This window comes from Gobius niger (genome assembly GCF_951799975.1).
Source record: "Gobius niger genome assembly, chromosome: 23".
Taxonomy (NCBI): Eukaryota; Metazoa; Chordata; class Actinopteri; order Gobiiformes; family Gobiidae; genus Gobius; species Gobius niger.
The window spans coordinates 16,785,077-16,804,980 of record NC_136874.1 but is presented as its reverse complement, the minus strand read 5'-3'; the positions used below and the strand labels follow the sequence as shown (position 1 = coordinate 16,804,980).

The 19,904-nt window shown below is 43.6% G+C and overlaps 1 protein-coding gene across 4 annotated transcripts in view; it reads right to left on the bottom strand.

Annotated features, from left to right (window-relative positions):
• The window catches only part of LOC306981751 (neural cell adhesion molecule 2-like), a 453,723-nt gene that overhangs the window by 139,528 nt on the left and 294,291 nt on the right, over positions 1 to 19,904 (bottom strand). For all 4 annotated transcript variants that reach the window (XM_079581397.1, XM_079581398.1, XM_079581395.1 and 1 more), the window contains exon 3: positions 10,029 to 10,235. In XM_079581397.1, the coding sequence (XP_079437523.1) occupies positions 10,029 to 10,235 (207 nt within the window). The remainder of the gene's footprint in view (positions 1 to 10,028; positions 10,236 to 19,904) is intronic.

The following is a 19,904-nucleotide window of genomic DNA, read 5'->3' as shown; positions in this document are numbered from 1 at the left end:
ACACTTACTACTGCATACTGATACATTTACTACTGCACTACTGATACATTTACTACTGCATACTGATACATTTACTACTGCACTACTGATACATTTACTACTGCATACTGATACATTTACTACTGCATACTGATACATTTACTACTGCATACTGATACACTTACTACTGCACTACTGATACATTTACTACTGCATACCGATACATTTACTACTGCACTACTGATACATTTACTACTGCACTACTGATACATTTACTACTGCATACTGATACATTTACTACTGCATACTGATACATTTACTACTGCACTACTGATACATTTACTACTGCATACCGATACATGTACTACTGCATACTGATACATTTACTACTGCATACTGATACATTTACTACTGCACTACTGATACATTTACTACTGCACTACTGATACATTTACTACTGCATACTGATACATGTACTACTGCATACTGATACATTTACTACTGCATACTGATACATTTACTACTGCACTACTGATACATTTACTACTGCACTACTGATACATTTACTACTGCATACTGATACATGTACTACTGCATACTGATACATTTACTACTGCATACTGATACATTTACTACTGCATACTGATACATTTACTACTGCATACTGATACATTTACTACTGCATACTGATACATTTACTACTGTATACTGATACATTTACTACTGCATACTGATACATTTACTACTGCACTACTGATACATTTACTACTGCATACTGATACATTTACTACTGCACTACTGATACATGTACTACTGCATACTGATACATTTACTACTGCACTACTGATACATTTACTACTGCATACTGATACATTTACTACTGCATACTGATACACTTACTACTGCACTACTGATACATGTACTACTGCACTACTGATACATTTACTACTGCATACTGATACATTTACTACTGCATACTGATACATTTACTACTGCATACTGATACATGTACTACTGCATACTGATACATGTACTACTGCATACTGATACATTTACTACTGCACTACTGATACATGTACTACTGCATACTGATACATTTACTACTGCATACTGATACATTTACTACTGCATACTGATACATGTACTACTGCATACTGATACATTTACTACTGCATACTGATACATTTACTACTGCATACTGACACATTTACTACTGCATACTGATACATTTACTACTGCACTACTGATACATGTACTACTGCATACTGATACATGTACTACTGCATACTGATACATTTACTACTGCATACTGATACACTTACTACTGCACTACTGATACATGTACTACTGCATACTGATACATTTACTACTGCACTACTGATACATTTACTAGTGCATACTGATACATTTACTACTGCATACTGATACATTTACTACTGCATACTGATACATTTACTACTGCATACTGATACATTTACTACTGCACTACTGATACATTTACTACTGCATACTGATACATTTACTACTGCATACTGATACATTTACTACTGCACTACTGATACATTTACTACTGCATACTGATACATGTACTACTGCATACTGATACATTTACTACTGCATACTGATACATTTACTACTGCACTACTGATACATTTACTACTGCATACTGATACATTTACTACTGCATACTGATACATTTACTACTGCATACTGATACATTTACTACTGCATACTGATACATGTACTACTGCATACTGATACATGTACTACTGCACTACTGATACATGTACTACTGCACTACTGATACATTTACTACTGCATACTGATACATTTACTACTGCATACTGATACATTTACTACTGCATACTGATACATTTACTACTGCATACTGATACATTTACTACTTCATAATGATACATTTACTACTGCATACTGATACACTTACTACTGCACTACTGATACATTTACTACTGCATACTGATACATTTACTACTGCACTACTGATACATTTACTACTGCATACTGATACATTGACTACAGCATACTGATACATTTACTACTGCATACTGATACATTTACTACTGCACTACTGATACATTTACTACTGCACTACTGATACATTTACTACTGCATACTGATACATTTACTACTGCATACTGATACATTTACTACTGCACTACTGATACATTTACTACTGCATACTGATACATTTACTACTGCACTACTGATACATTTACTACTGCACACTCGACACCTCTAAAATGGACCAAAGCGGACGCCGGGACAGTTTGAGGGGACAGAGGGCCCGGGACAGTGTGAGGGGACAGTGTGGTCGGGACAGTGTGAGGGGACAGAGTGGCCGGGACAGTGTGAGGGGACAGTGTGAGGGGACAGAGGGCCCGGGTCAGTGTGGGGGACAGTGTGGTCGGGACAGTGTGGTCGGGACAGTGTGAGGGGACAGTGTGAGGGGACAGTGTGAGGGGACAGTGTGAGGCGACAGAGGGCCCGGGTCAGTGTGGGGGACAGTGTGGTCGGGACAGTGTGGCCGGGACAGTGTGAGGGGACAGTGTGAGGGGACAGTGTGAGGCGACAGAGGGCCCGGGTCAGTCGCCCTCTGCTCTGCCTCCATAGGAAGTGTCTATCTGCTGGCCTCCGGGCCCTGGCTAAACCCTGGCACGCCGCTGTTCTCCACATCGCTGTCAGCTCTCCCATCTCCACACGCCGCTGTGCCACTTTAGCCCAGGTGAAGACAGCCGTTGCCGTGGAAACAGTGGCGGTGTGGCGATGAGGTGAGGCACGTCTGTTCCAATGGTACATGAGGTTTGGAACTTTGCGGGCACACAGCAGCTGCTCTGCATGGCTGCGGCGCTTCATTTCAATCGGCGGGAGGAGAGAACCTTAGTCGTACCGTGTTCCTGATCTGACAATGTTTATAAGAAGACGTCGCCTCAGGGAAGTCTTTTTTATGGTAAAAAAGGGAAAACAACATCAGCTGTTTGACACATAAAAACAAGCACTTTAGGACAGATATAAAAGTTAGGATTGAGCTAAATGAGGATAAATTCACTTTTCTGGATAGGTTTAAAGCTGCACTATTCCCATTATTCATCCTTTGCAATGTACTTGTATTACAGATATAAATATCATCAACTGGACAGTGAGAGACGCTAATTTCACCCTATGGATCACTACAGCGATGGAAAACGCCTGGGCAACTGAGAGCCAAATATTTCAATGTTAGAGTAGATCATAATGCAACATGATGACTGTGTTATTGACATGACAAGGCGATATGGCAGACACAATAATGAAGATTTAACTCATTCAGTTAGATGAGAAAGACCTTCAGAGTTTCCCAACGGGGACAAGAAAGTGGGGACTTAAAGGTGCACTATGCAACTTTTAAAGTGGAAAAATAAAGTTAATATTTGATCATAGGAGCTCTGTTGTCGGGGGCTTGGTGCCCATGGTAGGGTCTCCAATGGCAAACCGGTCCTAAGTGACAGGTCAGACAAAGAGCGGTTCAGAAGCCCCTTATGAGAGGCCGTCCTTCTGTGGACCCACCACCTGCAGGAGGAGCCATAGGGGCTGGTGCAATGTGATTTGAGCAGCTCAAACAGCTGCCCCCACGACCCGGCAACGGACAAGTGGAAGAAAATGGATGGATGGATGACCTTGTAGTGACCCAGCGGCTGTATGAGTGGACAATTGATCCTGGGGCGTCCTAGAGGCCACTGTGATGGACAGTAAAGGCGCCATGCTGACCACTCGTACAGCTACTGGGTCACTACAAGGGCAAATACGCACAAATACACCTTTAACGTTAACCTTTACCCTAAATAAACCTCAGCTTAAACAAAAATGAAGCTTTCGCACCACGACCATAACACTAGGGTTGGTGATAGATGAGCAACATCTCGATGCCACGCCCCCTCCTGTCATAAACACGCACTGGCCTTGTAAACCTACAAACTTTGCAGGGATTGCACTGTAAATTAAATCACGCATATAACTAATATGCACGCTAGTTTCAGTAGCCTGCCAGAAGCCATGATGCATTAGCCGTAATTATTAACGTAAAGCGTGTACATATTGTCCCGTTCACCCACTGTTTCTTAAACATTACGTTAAAACTGAGCAATGCAAAATGAATAAGTCGTTCTCCTCTCACACTTTTACGCACGAGTTTTAACACATTTCTGTTGCAAAAGTCGTGTTCCATGACTGTGTTCAGATCATGTTTAGTTTAGATCCACTTATCCTGCAATCTCACATTTTCCTAACATACATAGTAATATGCAGCATATATATATAGGCTATGGAAATGTCTTTAAAAATGCTTATAATGAGAAAAGGACGATAAACTGTAAACATCGTCAACGGCCAATTAAGGGGACATCGCCCAACCCTACATAACACACATGTTACTGCCATTGGATAGACCCCTATAACTGTGTATTGTTTAATGTAGGTTTCCTGCGTGTCCTCTGGTCTCCCCCACCACTAAAAACATGTACAATCAGCCAGGATGAATGACATGTTTGTGAATGAATAGTGGGGGTCGCAGATGTGTCACAGTCCCTTGGTGCTTGAACATGTTTTGTAGCAGAAATCCTTCAAAGGTTGGCAATCGAAGCACTTGTTTGGCTCGCTCTCCACCCCATGATGCTTTGTGGTGATCTACAGTATTTTTAGCTACTACGAAAGACGCAAGTATCCAGTTCAACTCCCGGGCAAAGTGTGTCTATGTTCTCTTTGTGTCTGGAGTCTTAAATCAAATGTTATAAATGAAAAACACAGGCCTAAATGATTTTATTCTAAATCATCAATCACGTCCAACACAAGCAGCACAGTCTATATTAGAGCCATTTATCAACATTTCTCCACTGGTGCGCTCCGCCTACTTTGACTTCAAATACATCGAACAACGGCTTTACCCGTAGCGTGTTGTCCTCCCTTTGGCAACTTGAAAGGCTGCGTCATGTTCCCGTCATGTTAGCGAACACAGGGCTACGGCTAATCTGCTCCTGTCAACACAAGGCTCTGCTCTACTGAAGACTGTCAATCACCATCTCCCAGCATGCATTAGCAAAACAAGCTAGCTGTGTGCGCACGGCTAGCTGTTTACGCCTCAGGCCGGCTGTAATACAATTCATTATGTTTAGGTCATTGTTGAAAAGGGAAATAATTTTGTCTTCAAGTTCAGTCTCCTATTATTAGCATTCGCACCGTAAAATCCCAAAAGAGGCAGTTTCTATTTAATGGCAGTGCACCTACAATAAGCCAAAGGGCCTTATTTTGAAAAAGTCAAATTAATTTAAGGTTAGGCTGCGGGAATGTCAGAGAAAATTGCCGGTTAGCGTTGTAAACATCACAGACGCCTTCACAAACAGCCCACAGTCATTGAATACACGGATAATAGTGTTCAGCATGGGCGCGGAAGGAAACAAATGTGACTTTTATACTGTTTGTAAGAAATACCATCAGGTTTTTACCAAGAGTGTTCCATAAATAGGATGCAAAGCAAGACCCGACGTTAAAGCGTTCAAAAGGCCCCTATGCATAGAGCTATATCTGAAAATAAATAAAAGACACCTATTCACGCTGCCTTCAGGAGAAAAAAAAAGTATTATCGAAAATGGATCTGAAGCTCTGAATGGATTGGGGGGAAAAAAAGAGGATTATTTTGGAAATTCTTTGGCTCCTCAAAGTCGCGAGAGGGTTTGATAAGAGTGTGAAATACACGACGTAAGCGATAATGGGAGGCAAGAAAAGCATTGTGGGAAGTCTAAATGTGCCAATTTGAAGTTCACAAAAGTGGAATATTCTGGCAAAGTCTCCTCAGCTGTTCGCTATAACCTTAGAATACAACACACGCGAGTCAACTTTTCTTCTTAAGGGGAGACACTACAGGCAAAACTCAATTTTTTCAGTTTTCAGGTTTTGGGCCAAATTGGTCTCTGAACATATAAGCTTTCACCTGGAAACAGAAAATATAACTAATCTTCACAATGACATGTCTAAATATTGCGCTGATTTAATGTTTGCCCATAGACTTATATGGGAGAACACAATTTCAAGGGCCTCTTTCTCCAAACACATTTTTCTGTCATTGTGGCGACACTATGTCCACGTCAGTCGGACCTAAAGACTTCACATTTTCCAGCCTTGGACTGAACAATATTTGGAAGATTTTTTCGGAGGGATTTTTTATTATTTAATCCCTAAGCCCCATTTATTGAGTTTTGAATGTCAAAAAATAAGGCAAAAATTAAATTTTTACAAATTTTTCCACTAAAAAACAGCTTATTTTAAAACTAAACAAGAAATCCAAAATCCCCTCTGAAAAAGTCTCGGTAGCTCATTCATCAATAAAATGACACCATAAATTTGAATGTAGCTCTATCCATTATTCAGATTTTGTCGCCGAAAAGAAGCATTTTTAGGCATAAAACACCTTGTTCTTATATGAAAAGATAAAATGACAGAAAACTTGCAAAGTATTTTTTTCTCACATTTATGCCAGTGATCGACAGCAAAAGTTTCAAATTGATATCTGTAAAAATACATTTTTTTCCCTATTCACCTGCAGTGTCTCGCCTTAAATGATCAGATGTTTAGGAAGAGTCTGTAGTCGGCTCTACAGCAGGTTCCAAGCAGTTAAATCCCATTATAGTGAATACGACATACGGAGCAATGACATCATCACTCAACTAACATATAAAACTCTAGATCTGACATGAGGCTCATTGACGTGGCAAACATGGCGGCCATCTTGTGACTGGCCAGCGAGGCTAACCCCTATGCCACCGATGCAGTACCAGGCGCAACATGTTCATTGATTAATCGGCAGAATGTGAGGCGCACTCATTGTTTGTGATTAGTTTATTACTTCTAAGTCTCGTATCTCAGTCAGGATCAGCTCACTTCTTTCAAACGTCTGGTTTATTTAGTCGTTTCTCCATTCATTCCCAGGGTTCAGTGCTAGCATTCACTGTATCACTGTCCCATGTTCAATAAATATTGGTCATGTCGTGTTAAAAAGTCCAAAAATACTGTTTTAAAGTAGGAAACTAATGTTCTATTTGATATAAATAGAAGTTAATGATTTCAAGTGTTTGACTTAACTTTCCGAATATATCTGGAGCATCCAAATTCTATAGGGACACGTTTATAGGGACATTTCAACACTTGCAGGGTCACTTTTCAGGGTCACTTTCACAAAAATGCAAGAAAAATAGCCTGAAAGTTCATAAAATGTATACAAATTGTTTTATCATTTGATCACGTTGTTTTCCCCTCGAACGTTTGAGTTTACAATATCCAAAAGGAGGACAAAATAAATTCCATTTCTAGAAGTAAAATCAGGTATAGCTCCTTTAAGTCTGTGCCTCCTATAAAACTGGAATAACATTTGAAAAAACTGCCAAGACATGATTTTCTTGCCAGATTATCAAAGAAAGAAAAAAAATTGAGTATATTTTATTACATTTCCTGAATTTTGTCCCTTTTAAAAAATGAATTAATGTCCATTTATACAGGTGCCTTTAAATCAGTATTTTCTGAGCTGATGCCCTTTTGTTGTTTTTGTTTTTATACTACAAATGTAAAAAATGTAAAATAACATAATAACAAAAACAACATTTCTGGGTTAGAACGGCCAGTCACAAGATGGCCACCAGAACGTATTACTATGGCCATGTCGTGTCCAGAGTTGTATAAAAGATCTTTGCATGCAGCAGCACTATGCTCGCTCTCATTCTGGTGGAAACCAAGATAGTACATAGAACCAGCCCTGAACCAGCTCTGAACCAGTCCTGAACCAGCCCTGAACCAGCCCTGAACCAGCCCTGAACCAGCCCTGAACCAGCTCTGAACCAGTCCTGAACCAGCCCTGAACCAGCTCTGAACCAGCCCTGAACCAGCCCTGAACCAGCTCTGAACCAGCCCTGAACCAGCCCTGAACCAGCCCTGAACCAGCTCTGAACCAGCTCTGAACCAGCCCTGAACCAGCCCTGAACCAGCCCTGAACCAGCCCTAAAACCAGCCCTAAAACCAGCTCTGAACCAGCCCTGAACCAGCCCTAAAACCAGCCCTAAAACCAGCCCTAAAACCAGCTCTGAACCAGCCCTGAACCAGCCCTGAACCAGCTCTGAACCAGCCCTAAAACCAGCCCTGAACCAGCCCTGAACCAGCCCTAAAACCAGCCCTAAAACCAGCTCTGAACCAGCCCTGAACCAGCCCTAAAACCAGCCCTAAAACCAGCTCTGAACCAGCCCTGAACCAGCCCTGAACCAGCCCTGAACCAGCCCTGAACCAGCCCTGAACCAGCCCTGAACCAGCTCTGAACCAGCCCTGAACCAGCTCTGAACCAGCCCTGAACCAGTCCTGAACCAGCCCTGAACCAGCCCTGAACCGGCTCTGAACCGGCTCTGAACCAGCTCTGAACCAGCTCTGAACCAGCCCTGAACCAGCTCTGAACCAGTCCTGAACCAGCCCTGAACCAGCTCTGAACCAGCCCTGAACCAGCCCTGAACCAGCTCTGAACCAGCCCTGAACCAGCCCTGAACCAGCCCTGAACCAGCTCTGAACCAGCTCTGAACCAGCCCTGAACCAGCCCTGAACCAGCCCTGAACCAGCTCTGAACCAGCCCTGAACCAGCCCTAAAACCAGCCCTAAAACCAGCCCTGAACCAGCCCTGAACCAGCCCTAAAACCAGCCCTAAAACCAGCTCTGAACCAGCCCTGAACCAGCCCTAAAACCAGCCCTAAAACCAGCTCTGAACCAGCCCTGAACCAGCCCTGAACCAGCTCTGAACCAGCCCTGAACCAGCCCTAAAACCAGCCCTAAAACCAGCTCTGAACCAGCCCTAAAACCAGCCCTAAAACCAGCCCTGAACCAGCCCTAAAACCAGCCCTAAAACCAGCTCTGAACCAGCCCTAAAACCAGCCCTGAACCAGCCCTAAAACCAGCCCTAAAACCAGCTCTGAACCAGCCCTGAACCAGCTCTGAACCAGCCCTAAAACCAGCCCTAAAACCAGCATCTTGGTGAAAAAGCCCTAAAGCAGATCCGTAGGCTCAAACCTTAACCTCAGCCCTTGTGTCTGCTGCAGAAAATGTTGAGGTTATACTAAATGTCTTGCTTGAGGACACCTCGGCAGTTCCCCCGCGGTCGCCCCGGGGTCAGTGCGTGTAGCCGCCGCCTGCATTAGCTCGTGTCCAGGAAACAGCGGTTGGGTCAGCGGAGCGGGTTAGCTTCAATGCCATGTACCTCATTACGGCTGACAGGATCCCGGTCCCACGGCATCGCGGCTGCCATTATACTTTAATCACAAGTACTGCAAGTAACACACACCGCTACGACGATGACGACGACAACTACACGCGCGTGGAGGGATCACCTACAGCGGCGTGGGTCTGAGCTCGGGATCAGAATATAAAAAGGATTTCAGGCCAAATACGAGAGGGACAGTGCAATTCCCCGCCAAGATTATGTCAAGGATTTGCAATCATTTGTAGAGCCAATATGTGCCCTTTCACAATACGGGGGAAAACGGAGTGCAAATATGGGTTTGACGGAGCTTTGGGGGGAAATACTTGGTGGAAAAGCACTTCAAATACTAATCATATGAGGCAAAACAAGTGTAAGCCTTTGTTATTGTTGTATGCAAAAGAAAAACAGAAATAAGTAGCAGAAGACCATGTAATCAAACCTGAACCTAAATGAATTCCAACACTGTTTTGGTGCCAAACAACCATATGCTGCTATGAAAAAAAAGCTGAGGCTCAAAGTGAATGAAAAAGTAGCTAAAGCCGTGAAAGTGGGGCACCGACGAGTAACAGGAAACAATCATCCTCGTCTGCACCTGATTGCGGAGACATGGAGCCACACCGGCCGCCTCTTGCATCACCACTCACAAGGACATTCCAAAGGGAAGCTTCAAAAGAACAAAACTAAACTCGTACGACCTCGGTATTTGCACGACTGACGCAACCGGGGCCTCGCCAATCAAACCCGCAGAGAGCGCCGAGGCTGGAACGAGTCTTACGGTATATCTCCAGCACGACCGACGCCTCCTCCGTGTGCCCGCCGGCGTCCGTGGCCTGACAGCGGTATATCCCGGCGTCCTCGATGATGGCGTTGTAAATGATGAGCCGTGACCTGGAGGACTCTGCGTGCAGGGCCATCCTCTTGGAGGGCACGATCCGCTCGCCCTGAGGGTTGAACCATTCTAGTCTCACCGGCTCTCCGATAGCTGCAACACACAACACACAACAGGCACGTTATGTAAGGAGACGTTTCACCTTTGGACTCATTGGACAAGCTGCTTTATGTTCTACAAACTTCAATAAGAGCTTTCATTAAATAGTTGGATGGCGGCTGTCCAGTTTCCCATTAATCATTTTGCTGTTTCAACACTTGTACAATGACATATAAAGCACTTCCTTCCTTCCTTCCTTCCTTCCTTCCTTCCTTCCTTCCTTCCTTCCTTCCTTCCTTCCTTCCTTCCTTCCTTCCTTCCTTCTTTACTTACTTACTTACTTACTTAAGAGGAGCTTAAAAACAGCTTTATTAATTATCCCTAAACAAAAAAACACAATAGTTCCACATATATATACAGTGCATGACAATTCCAAGTGGAAAAAACAAAACAAAAAAACTACAAAACTACAGACAAAAGCGTGAAAATCCCAATTTACAAATATATTCTATATACATGAACGGAGAAAAGAAAAAAAGAAAATGTATTAATCAGTAAGTAAGCAAATAAAGAGGCCATATAACTACAGTAGTAACTTCCTCCCCATCATGATAGTTGTCTGAGTCCACTGTGAGAGGGAGGGAATGGTCCCCAAGAATATACAACCTGCTACAGAAGGGTATTTTCTGAACGATCATTTTCTTTATGACTTTGTGGACCGATAGCCAATCCTCCTGGATCTTTGGATACTCCCAAAGCACATGCACCAGTGTGCCTTCTGACATTTCCAACAAGCACTCTGTGCAGTCTTCAGGGAGTCCAGTAAATTCACATTTTTAAGAATCATACACCACTGTTCTTCTGAGAGACTTAAGGTTCAGGTCTGTCTCACAGGATGACTTAAGAAACATACTGTTAGATCAGAAGTTGTCAATAACATGTTGTTATCATCTGAGGCTTCATCTCCACTGGGCATGTTTCTGATGTCTAAACAACATTAAAAAAAATTCCCTCAGGAAAAAAATCTATTTTGTGTAATATATCACAAGTGCCAGACAATTGCATCAATTACCTTTAAACAGTTCACAAAGCTTTACACACACCCACTGTATGGGATCGATGCTACGACTCACACGCCTGCGAGCGTTCCAGCAGACTCCACTGTCTGGCCTTTGAAACTTCATCAATAAACTCAACATACAACCTTTTTAAGGGCCCATCTCACTGAGAGAGTTGCAGAGGCGTTCTCCGAAACATCTCCCTAACTCGCACTGAGGGCAAAGGGCCAACTAGTCTCCAACTAGTCCCCAACTAGTCCCCAACTAGTCCCCAACTAGTCTCCAGGCAGGTGAGATAGGCCCTTTAGACTCCACCATATTCCTCAAGAAACATTGCATTTCCTATGAGTGACTTAATGGGACTCGATGCAAGTTGGTCATTTTTATACTCACTACTGCCACCTCAGGTCTTGCGCGTAACTGCAGGTTCTATATCAAGCTCATCCATGACGGCACTTTGGACCCAAATTGAGGTGAATAATTAACAACTTTTTGAGAGAAATAGTTCGGGGCTCATTCTACACATTAGGACACGGCTGGAACATGCAGTTGAGGAAAACACCTCATTTTAACCTTTTTAAGCTCCGTATAGTCCCTTTAAATCCGGTATCTCACCTCCGGGAATCGAAAGATGCTCACGCTGTGTGGATAGAAAAGCAATCCAGCCAGCAGCATTCCTTGTAAAGAACTGATTGGATCCCAGCGCCTCGCCTATTAATCCACTTTACCACTGTCCTGATATGTCTCAATATAATCTTTACAAGGGTGTGTGTGATATTGCTTTTGTTTTGCGTCAGCGTTTGTAGCCAGATGGATCGAAATAATGATGACAATGTAGTAAGCTGGGATTTACATAGTTAATAAGTCTATAAAGCGCTGGGGACATATGTTGTTTGTAAATCCTACTGTCATTTACAAGATGGCGCAGTTACAAAGTGGGACTAATTGAAGCATCACACGGTTAGGGTTCATCATCATTTGTCTGTAAAACTCCCTTTGTTGAGTTATATATATTCCGAGGTACACTCTATTCCTTTGGACTTCATTGTCTTTCAAACGAATCCGCTACCAGGTGACACAAGTGCCCCCTCTCAGCAGTCGGTGTAAATTCTCTTAATAAAAGTGTCAGTGTGGAAGCCCATTACCAGCTCTTTCAATCACCCAGACCTTGAACGGCCCACCGTGCGGCGTCCCCCCTCTCAACAGGTCAAGTCCTTCAAGTCAATTACCGTAAGATAAAAGTTAAGTTGGTCCAGTTTAGAGAATGGGCCGTAGATAACTTTGGAAGGCAGTGCTGTTAAACGCTCATCAGCGAGGTGTCCTTGAGCGATCGCTTTACGGGGCAGAGGAATGTCATGGTTCCTTCGGTGAGCGCGCCGACAATGCTCTCAGCGTTGTTAGCTTACAATAACAATTTCATCACGTCAGGATTCCAACAAAGAACTGATGGATGACTGAAGGCGAAACACAAAAGAACACCCGCTAACAACGCGATCATTTCTAAGAACCGTCACCACCATCATATCCCTGGCATCCTTCACAGCCGCTAATTAGCTGAACAGCGACGAGACTGATGAGGAATGCAAATACGAGCACCACAGCAGGCATTTCATCTTGCCGGTTTGATAGAGGAGATAGCTAAACATGCTAGCTGACGCGACAAGCATGCTAACCAGAAATGAGCTATTTCACAGGTGTTGGCAGCAGGAAACAGAGCCCATTTACCAAGTCTTCAATCTTGTTTGAAATGTTTGGTTTTGAGGTTGAGATCGGGTCTTATACATTTTACATTATGGGCACAATCCGCCATGTTTGTGAAGAGCAGTTAGCCATGTCTGTACATTTACATTAGCCAAAGCTACAAGAGAGAGCCTTGGAATGACTCATTCAACTTGTGCATCCAGAGTCCGGTATGGAATGTTACCATGAATATCCGCCATGTTTGTGGGTGCTAGCAAACATTGTCCATCGACTAATGTTAGCAAAAATAGAATAATAGTGGAGAAAAGAGTCTACAGCCTACTGCTGAAAATAACAAACAAATCAGTCTCCAAATACTGTGTTTAATACTTTGCAAACATGGGATTTCCGACCGGACAATAAAAGCAGTGCTGTCCTTCCTCTCCTCTATCTTTTACTTTCACGATTAGCAGAGTCCCACACAAATGAAGAGATAGCTCAATATCAGCCATTAAAGGTTCCGATGTGTCTGGAGCAGGTTAAAGGAACAGGCCACCGTTTTTACAGACTGAGATATGTTCTTACCTGAGCTTAGACGAGTTGATGCGTACCTGTCTGGTGTTTGTGTGTGCCCTCAGTCGCGCAAAACAACCAACGATGTTGTTTGCATTTGGCCTCTCCCAGTATATTCCCATAGCTCCAAATGGTGTGAAGTTAGAAGCGACAAAGCTCCTCCATGGGCTCAAAGACCAGACAGGTACGTATGAACTCGTCTAAGCTCAGGTAAGAACATATCTCAGTATGGATAAACGGTGGCCTGTTCCTTTAAAAACATTACGTGAGATGGAACCACTTCACTGGAGGAAACCTCCGTGTTCATAACTGTGGGTGTTTTTGTCTTAACACAAACTAAAAATTCGAACTAGCACACGGTTTTGAAGGAGCCTCAGCCTGTAGGTAGTTTACATTTCACTGAGTTGTTTACGTTATATTAAATAACTAAGTAAGTGCTTTATTTGTCAATGAAATTGCATTCAGATGTTACTGCCTTCAGTCTCCTCTGAAACAGTGCCTCCTGGGTTAGTCCCTGTTTCAGAGCGTGGTGTCCTGCACTGGTCAGCGCCTCCACTTCCTCCTTCCTCCTCCTCCTGCGCAGCTCCCTCCGCTCCACAACAGTCTTTGACCATCTTCTGGGAGGAGCGTAGCAGACAAATTTAATCCATCTTATTCTCCAATGAACGAACCCTGTAGTAGGCTTAGAAGGCTTGTACTATCATTCTCTAACACTAGCCTTTAGCTCCAAGATAAAAGCTCCGCCCTTAACGACCACAGGCAGTTTCTCCGGGGCAGGATTGTGCTGTATACTGGAGAAATGTTTGTAACTTGGAATAACCTATGGATGGGAAAAGGATTGAGCAGCAGCCAAGTGTGCACCCATGGCGGCTGTGGTGGCTGAGAAATACCCAGAGGACAGCGGTAAACCGTCTACACGGTAAGGGAAAGTTGGTCTGGGTGAGTGTGCGTGTGTGTGCGTGTATACAGGTGTGCTAGCGTCGTGGCCTCCCCGCGTTAGCTGACGGCGGCTCCGTCACACACACCCAACATGATGTGACAGTGGCGTCTCATAATCAGAAGGTTGGGGGTTCTTCTCGGGCATGACACTTCACCCTAGTGCCTAATGTAGGTGGAAAGGCACTATATAATTTGAGACCATTTACCAGGTTTGTGTGGGACCCTGCTAATGGTGAATGTAAAAGATCGGGGAGAGGAAGGACAGTGCTGATCTTATCTTTTATCCGAAAAATCACGTGGGGGCACTGTGCATAGAGCCCTTCCATTTTGTTATTAGCTTATTAGAGACTCCATCTCAGGGATCATAGCGTTTTTGACGACACAATCTCTAGATCTCTTTACAAACTTAATCTTACCTCTACAGCAGCCATCACATCACTAAGTTAATGTTGTTCACCGTTAGCTACCGTTTAGGCCCTAGCATAATACACGCACATCATTTGGAGGCTACACATGCTAGCTGACACGGAAGCTAACAGGCGATTCTTCAAAAGCCTAATCGTCACAGATGATTGGAGCACACAGCATGTTGCCCTCGTCAGCCTCCCTCTAAAGTGTCTCTGTGAGTTTATGAATACCAAATGCAAATCTCTGTCACAGCTGTCGTAAGATCTGCTTAAGTTGCCATTAGTAATGATTCAAACGGCAAAACGATCCGAATGTCTTTTTTCTTTGCTGGTAAAGAGTCTGACTTGAGCCGCCTGGCAGCCAACACGGGAATAAAAGTTTTAATGTGACAAGTTGACTATTCAAAAGTCACCGCAGATCAAGTGCTAAATTACAACCTTTGAGAATGACATGGCCGACGGTGCAGGAACCTGAAGACAAGCGTCACGGTGAACAAAGGAAATGAAACCACGCAAATGACCTGCACTGAGACGAGAAATTGTCAAACAGTTTATACTTTTTGAATGCTGAGTGTCCCCTCCTGGACGTGGTGGAGGGGTTTGAGCACCTGAATGATCCTGGAGCTCTCCTGGAGCCCTCTGGTAGGGTCTCCCAGGGCAAACAGGTCCTAGGTGACGGGTCAGACAAAGAGTGGTTCAGAAGCCCCATGGCCCGGCTAGAACCATGAGAAACCCCGGCACAAACTGTGGGTGTTTAGTTAAAGATCCTTATACCATGGTCTGGGTGAATACTCGATTCTGATTGGCTGGTGGGGGCTAACAAGCGTGCATTATTTTCGTATAACCGCACACGTAGTCTGGTAGTTAAATCACTGGGATATCACTCTGCTGTGGGCATCGCCATAGCAACGCATGACACAGCTGAATCAGATAAACACGTAATTAGTGACTGAGGAATGTATGAGATGGATTTTGTTTAATTTCAACATTTTTGGCCGAAACAAAATGTTTGATAAATGTGAAGTAGAGGAGAGTGAGCAGCTAGGTTAGCTACTGTTAATAAAATATGAGCTTTACATTTCTATTGAAAACGGTTAAGGCACTATTCATGATTTTCAGGCGTACATAAAATGATCCTGCATTTAAACATATTTGTCTGGATTAGTAAAGTCAAACATAAAAGTTTCAGTTGGGGGGGCCCAGGTGTAAGCGGACTCCACCGCAGCTGTTTCCATAAACAGTTGAGCTGGTTGAGCTAGCTAGCTAGCTTCAGGTTAAACAGCGTAAAAGTGAAATAACTCCTGCCCACGAGTGCCGCATATCGGTGTTTACTTCCAGGGAAAAGTGCCAGGTTAGTCCTGTTGTGTTGTGATTCTGTGCTGATGTTGTGTCGTTGAGCCTGACTGAGATCCTCGTAATAGCTGCGGAGAATGACTCGCTCTGAGACGAGCCTTCAGTGACCGGCTAATAACCCACATAAAATAGTCCCGGTGGTCTGGCATATTTAGTGACTTTAGTAAATGAAACAAATATTTATTATAAATGTTATGTTTGTGGGACCATGGCATAAGCGGATTAAACAACGAGGAACCGTGCATTAGACGTTTATAATGCACTTCGCGGAGTAACACCACTCCGCTGCGCGCTCGTGGTGTTCTTGACTCCGCGTCGTGCATTATAACCGTCTAATGCACGGCTCCTCGTTGTTTAATCCTTACATAGGACGTAGTAGTTTGGTCTGAAAGCACCTTGGGCTAAACGGAGCTAACAAGGCTAGCTCTTTGCTAAAAACAACATAGCAGCCAAAGGTGAACCAGATCAGTGTCATGTGACTGGGACAAGACTGGTTTTACTGGAAAAACGGGTCGAATCTTTAGACTAGTCGGATTAGACGTCACATGTAAACGTATGTTATTAATATATGTAAAGATACACTGCCTGGCAACAGCTCCAGAAGCAGTTCATCATTCTCAGCTCCATTTTAGAATCCTTTATTTACACAGAACAGCCCTAATTTACGTCTCGTGTCATCCTAATTCGCAGCCTGACCTGACTTGACTTCCTTTTCTGGTTTATGAGCCGCAATATGTCACTTAGCTGCGGGTTATTTTTCACTCTTGTCAAAATATAGTAAATTACCATGCGCCGGGGATTCAATTAAAGAAAAAATAATTATGAAATACGCAGATGAATCAAGTTGAAGGCACATTTTGACAGATGCGTCGGAATTGGCTTTAGAGCGAGAGGCTGTAATTGGTCTAAATGTGCATTATTGGGCCTTTTGTCTAATATATTCAGACGGTCATGTAAAAGTTTAACATTTAGCGCCGACCTTTGCGCGCACTTGTTCCATAGAAGTCATATTGTAGTGTGCGCAGGTTGATAAGGCCTGCTGGAAGTGCGACTAATTCTCGCCGGCCCCGAACCCCAGTCCCTCAGCGATAATTGATTCTGGTCAGGAGGGAGCGGGCTATGAAGGGCGGACGAGCCTTTCTAAAGCTTGTGCTATATATTCAGCGGTCAGCCAAAACATTACGACTCCCGTTCTGATTAGTTTCCTTTTCTTGGATCACTTTCACAATTCTTAAAAAGCTCCTTGGGAGTATTACAGATTTGGAAAGAAATCTCCAAATAGACAGTTTGCAAAGGTTTTTCTTGTCATCATTCAGCTGAAAACCATGCCTGTGTGATTGCAAACCCTTTTAAGACACCAATTTGAGAAAACAAGGTCATTGTGTCTAAAATAGACGACGTTTGCTGAGTGACAGGTTTGTTTCATTTGGATTGGCCCCTGAAGTACAAGCATGAACAATGAAAGGGTCTAAACAGGCAGAAGCATGTCACATTTAAGGCTTTTTAATGCCGTTTTAATGCCCAAACTATATATTAAAGCCATAAACAGAGAAAACACATCTGCTCTGATTTAATTTCTTAACATTTTATGCAAAAAAAAAAGGAGATATATGCCCCATCGCGAGAACCAGGGACACAAGTGGGCTGAGCCAACTCGCCTTGAGAGCGTGTTTAAAGACAGAAGGATGTAGCGCGGGTTTGAATAACTCTACATTGAAAAGAACATTGAATGGATTTGATCACAATAGTGAACGAGTTTGCTGAGCAGAAGGCACGTGAAGGTTACTTCAGACGGGTGAGTGAAAGTTTGTTGGCCGCTGTGCCTTCGTGTCTGTTTGCTGTGTACGTTCTTCTTTCCCCCTGGTCAAATGAGTGTGTGTTGGGATAATGTTGCTAGTTGTCATTGTGTTGCTAGTTGCTGTAGAGGTAGGCTCTAAGGGAAGTGGATTTATGCAAAAGATATTTCTTTATATACAGTTTTTTTTTTCTTTGATGGCACATTTGTCTTGCTTTTTGCCTTTTCTCCTCCCTGTGCTTCACAGCTTTACGGGGGGAGTGGGTATGGCTTACCTAAATGAGATGTAAATGAGCCCTATTGTCACTCTGAGCAGCAGAGAGAGGTGAGAACAGCCCAAAAGTTTAGAGGCCGATTTCTGTGGTTAGAAACACTCTGGGTCTTTAACTTCAAATTGCTCTCATTTCTCCAAATATTATCAGATTTCCATGTGGTGCACATTGTTGGAAAGCTTGGAGACGCCCCAGAACCGACTTGTGTCCCTGGTTCCTGTGACTGGGCACACATTTGTGTGTATTTGACCTGGTAGTGACCCAGCGGCTGTATGAGTGGTCAGTGGTCTTTTCTTCCCATCATGGTGGTCTCTACAACACTCCGGGATCAATTGTTTTGTAGGTATAGGTAGAGGGTCCATCAGCAGCAACAAACTTCCAAATAATTGATCCTGGAGCGTCTTAGAGACCTCTGATGGAAAGTTAAGGTAAAATATAAGTATTTCTTTCACAGAAAAGTTGCATAATGCACCTTTAAGATTTACAAACATTTGAACAGAGGAAAGAGAGTTGGACGAAATGGCCAAAAAAATGTGGTCAATATCCGCCCAAACTGCAGCTGATTATGTTCTGCAGAGGCCCCTGAAGAACGCAGAATTCATTCACTATAGTTTTAGTGTCATATTCACATCAGCTGTAGCTACAGATCAGCTTCATATGGGTTCCGGTGGCGCAAGTATGAAAGACGTTACAAGGCGTTATTGCTGAAAGGATTGTTTTTTAAGGTGAAGGTTAAGGTACACTTTATTGTCTCCATAGGGATATTTGTCCTCTGCATTTGACCTGTCCTGTGATGCCATTGGGGGAACCTGGAAGGAGTAGTACTGGGTTATATCACGCTGGAGGGTTACATTATCGCTTATAGACCATCATTTTTGTTCTTTTCGATGAACTTACACTTCACCCTCCTCGCCTCCAGTGTGTGCGTGCACTGGTGTATGAATGAGAGTGTGAATGGGTGACTGGTTCCTTACTCTAAAGCGCTTTGAGTGCCTTATGTAGGTGGAAAAGCGCTATATAAGTTGAGACCATTTACCATTTTTAATTACATTTAGGGCCTTGATTTAATTTTTAATGTGCATTTTGCCGTCATAATCGTGTGCCCGATTGGTGTAGGACTCCTTGATATCGCGGCACTGTTATATTTTGACTTTGGAAGCCCGCAGAGACCGGCTTTAGTCTCCCCTGCCCAGACGCTGACCCCCGCAGCCTTGTTAGAGCTATCTGAAGAAAGGCACATGGAACATAAAGCCGGGCCGGCCTGTCGGAGCTGCCAGCGCTGCATCTGGAGGTGTGCCATGGTAATCTACAGGGAGGCAAACACAAACCTTGTTCTGGTTCGCTTAAAGGGCCAGCGCGCACCGGGCGGTCCTCACACCACACTGGCACTCTTCAGGTGACAATTAATTTTCTATAGAGCCCGCATGCAAACCTGCTGATTGTTATATTTCTACATAAAACGATGACTCCCAATATGTTGTTTGTTGATTAAACGCAAAAAGGACATATGGCTGAGAGTGTCTAAATGAGAACAGACAGACAATCCAGACTCCCGCGACACAAACAGCGCAGTTAAACAGTAAACTTCATCTGGACTTATCAACGCGGACAAGATGCGCCAGCAAATGTGCGAGCGTGCCAAATGT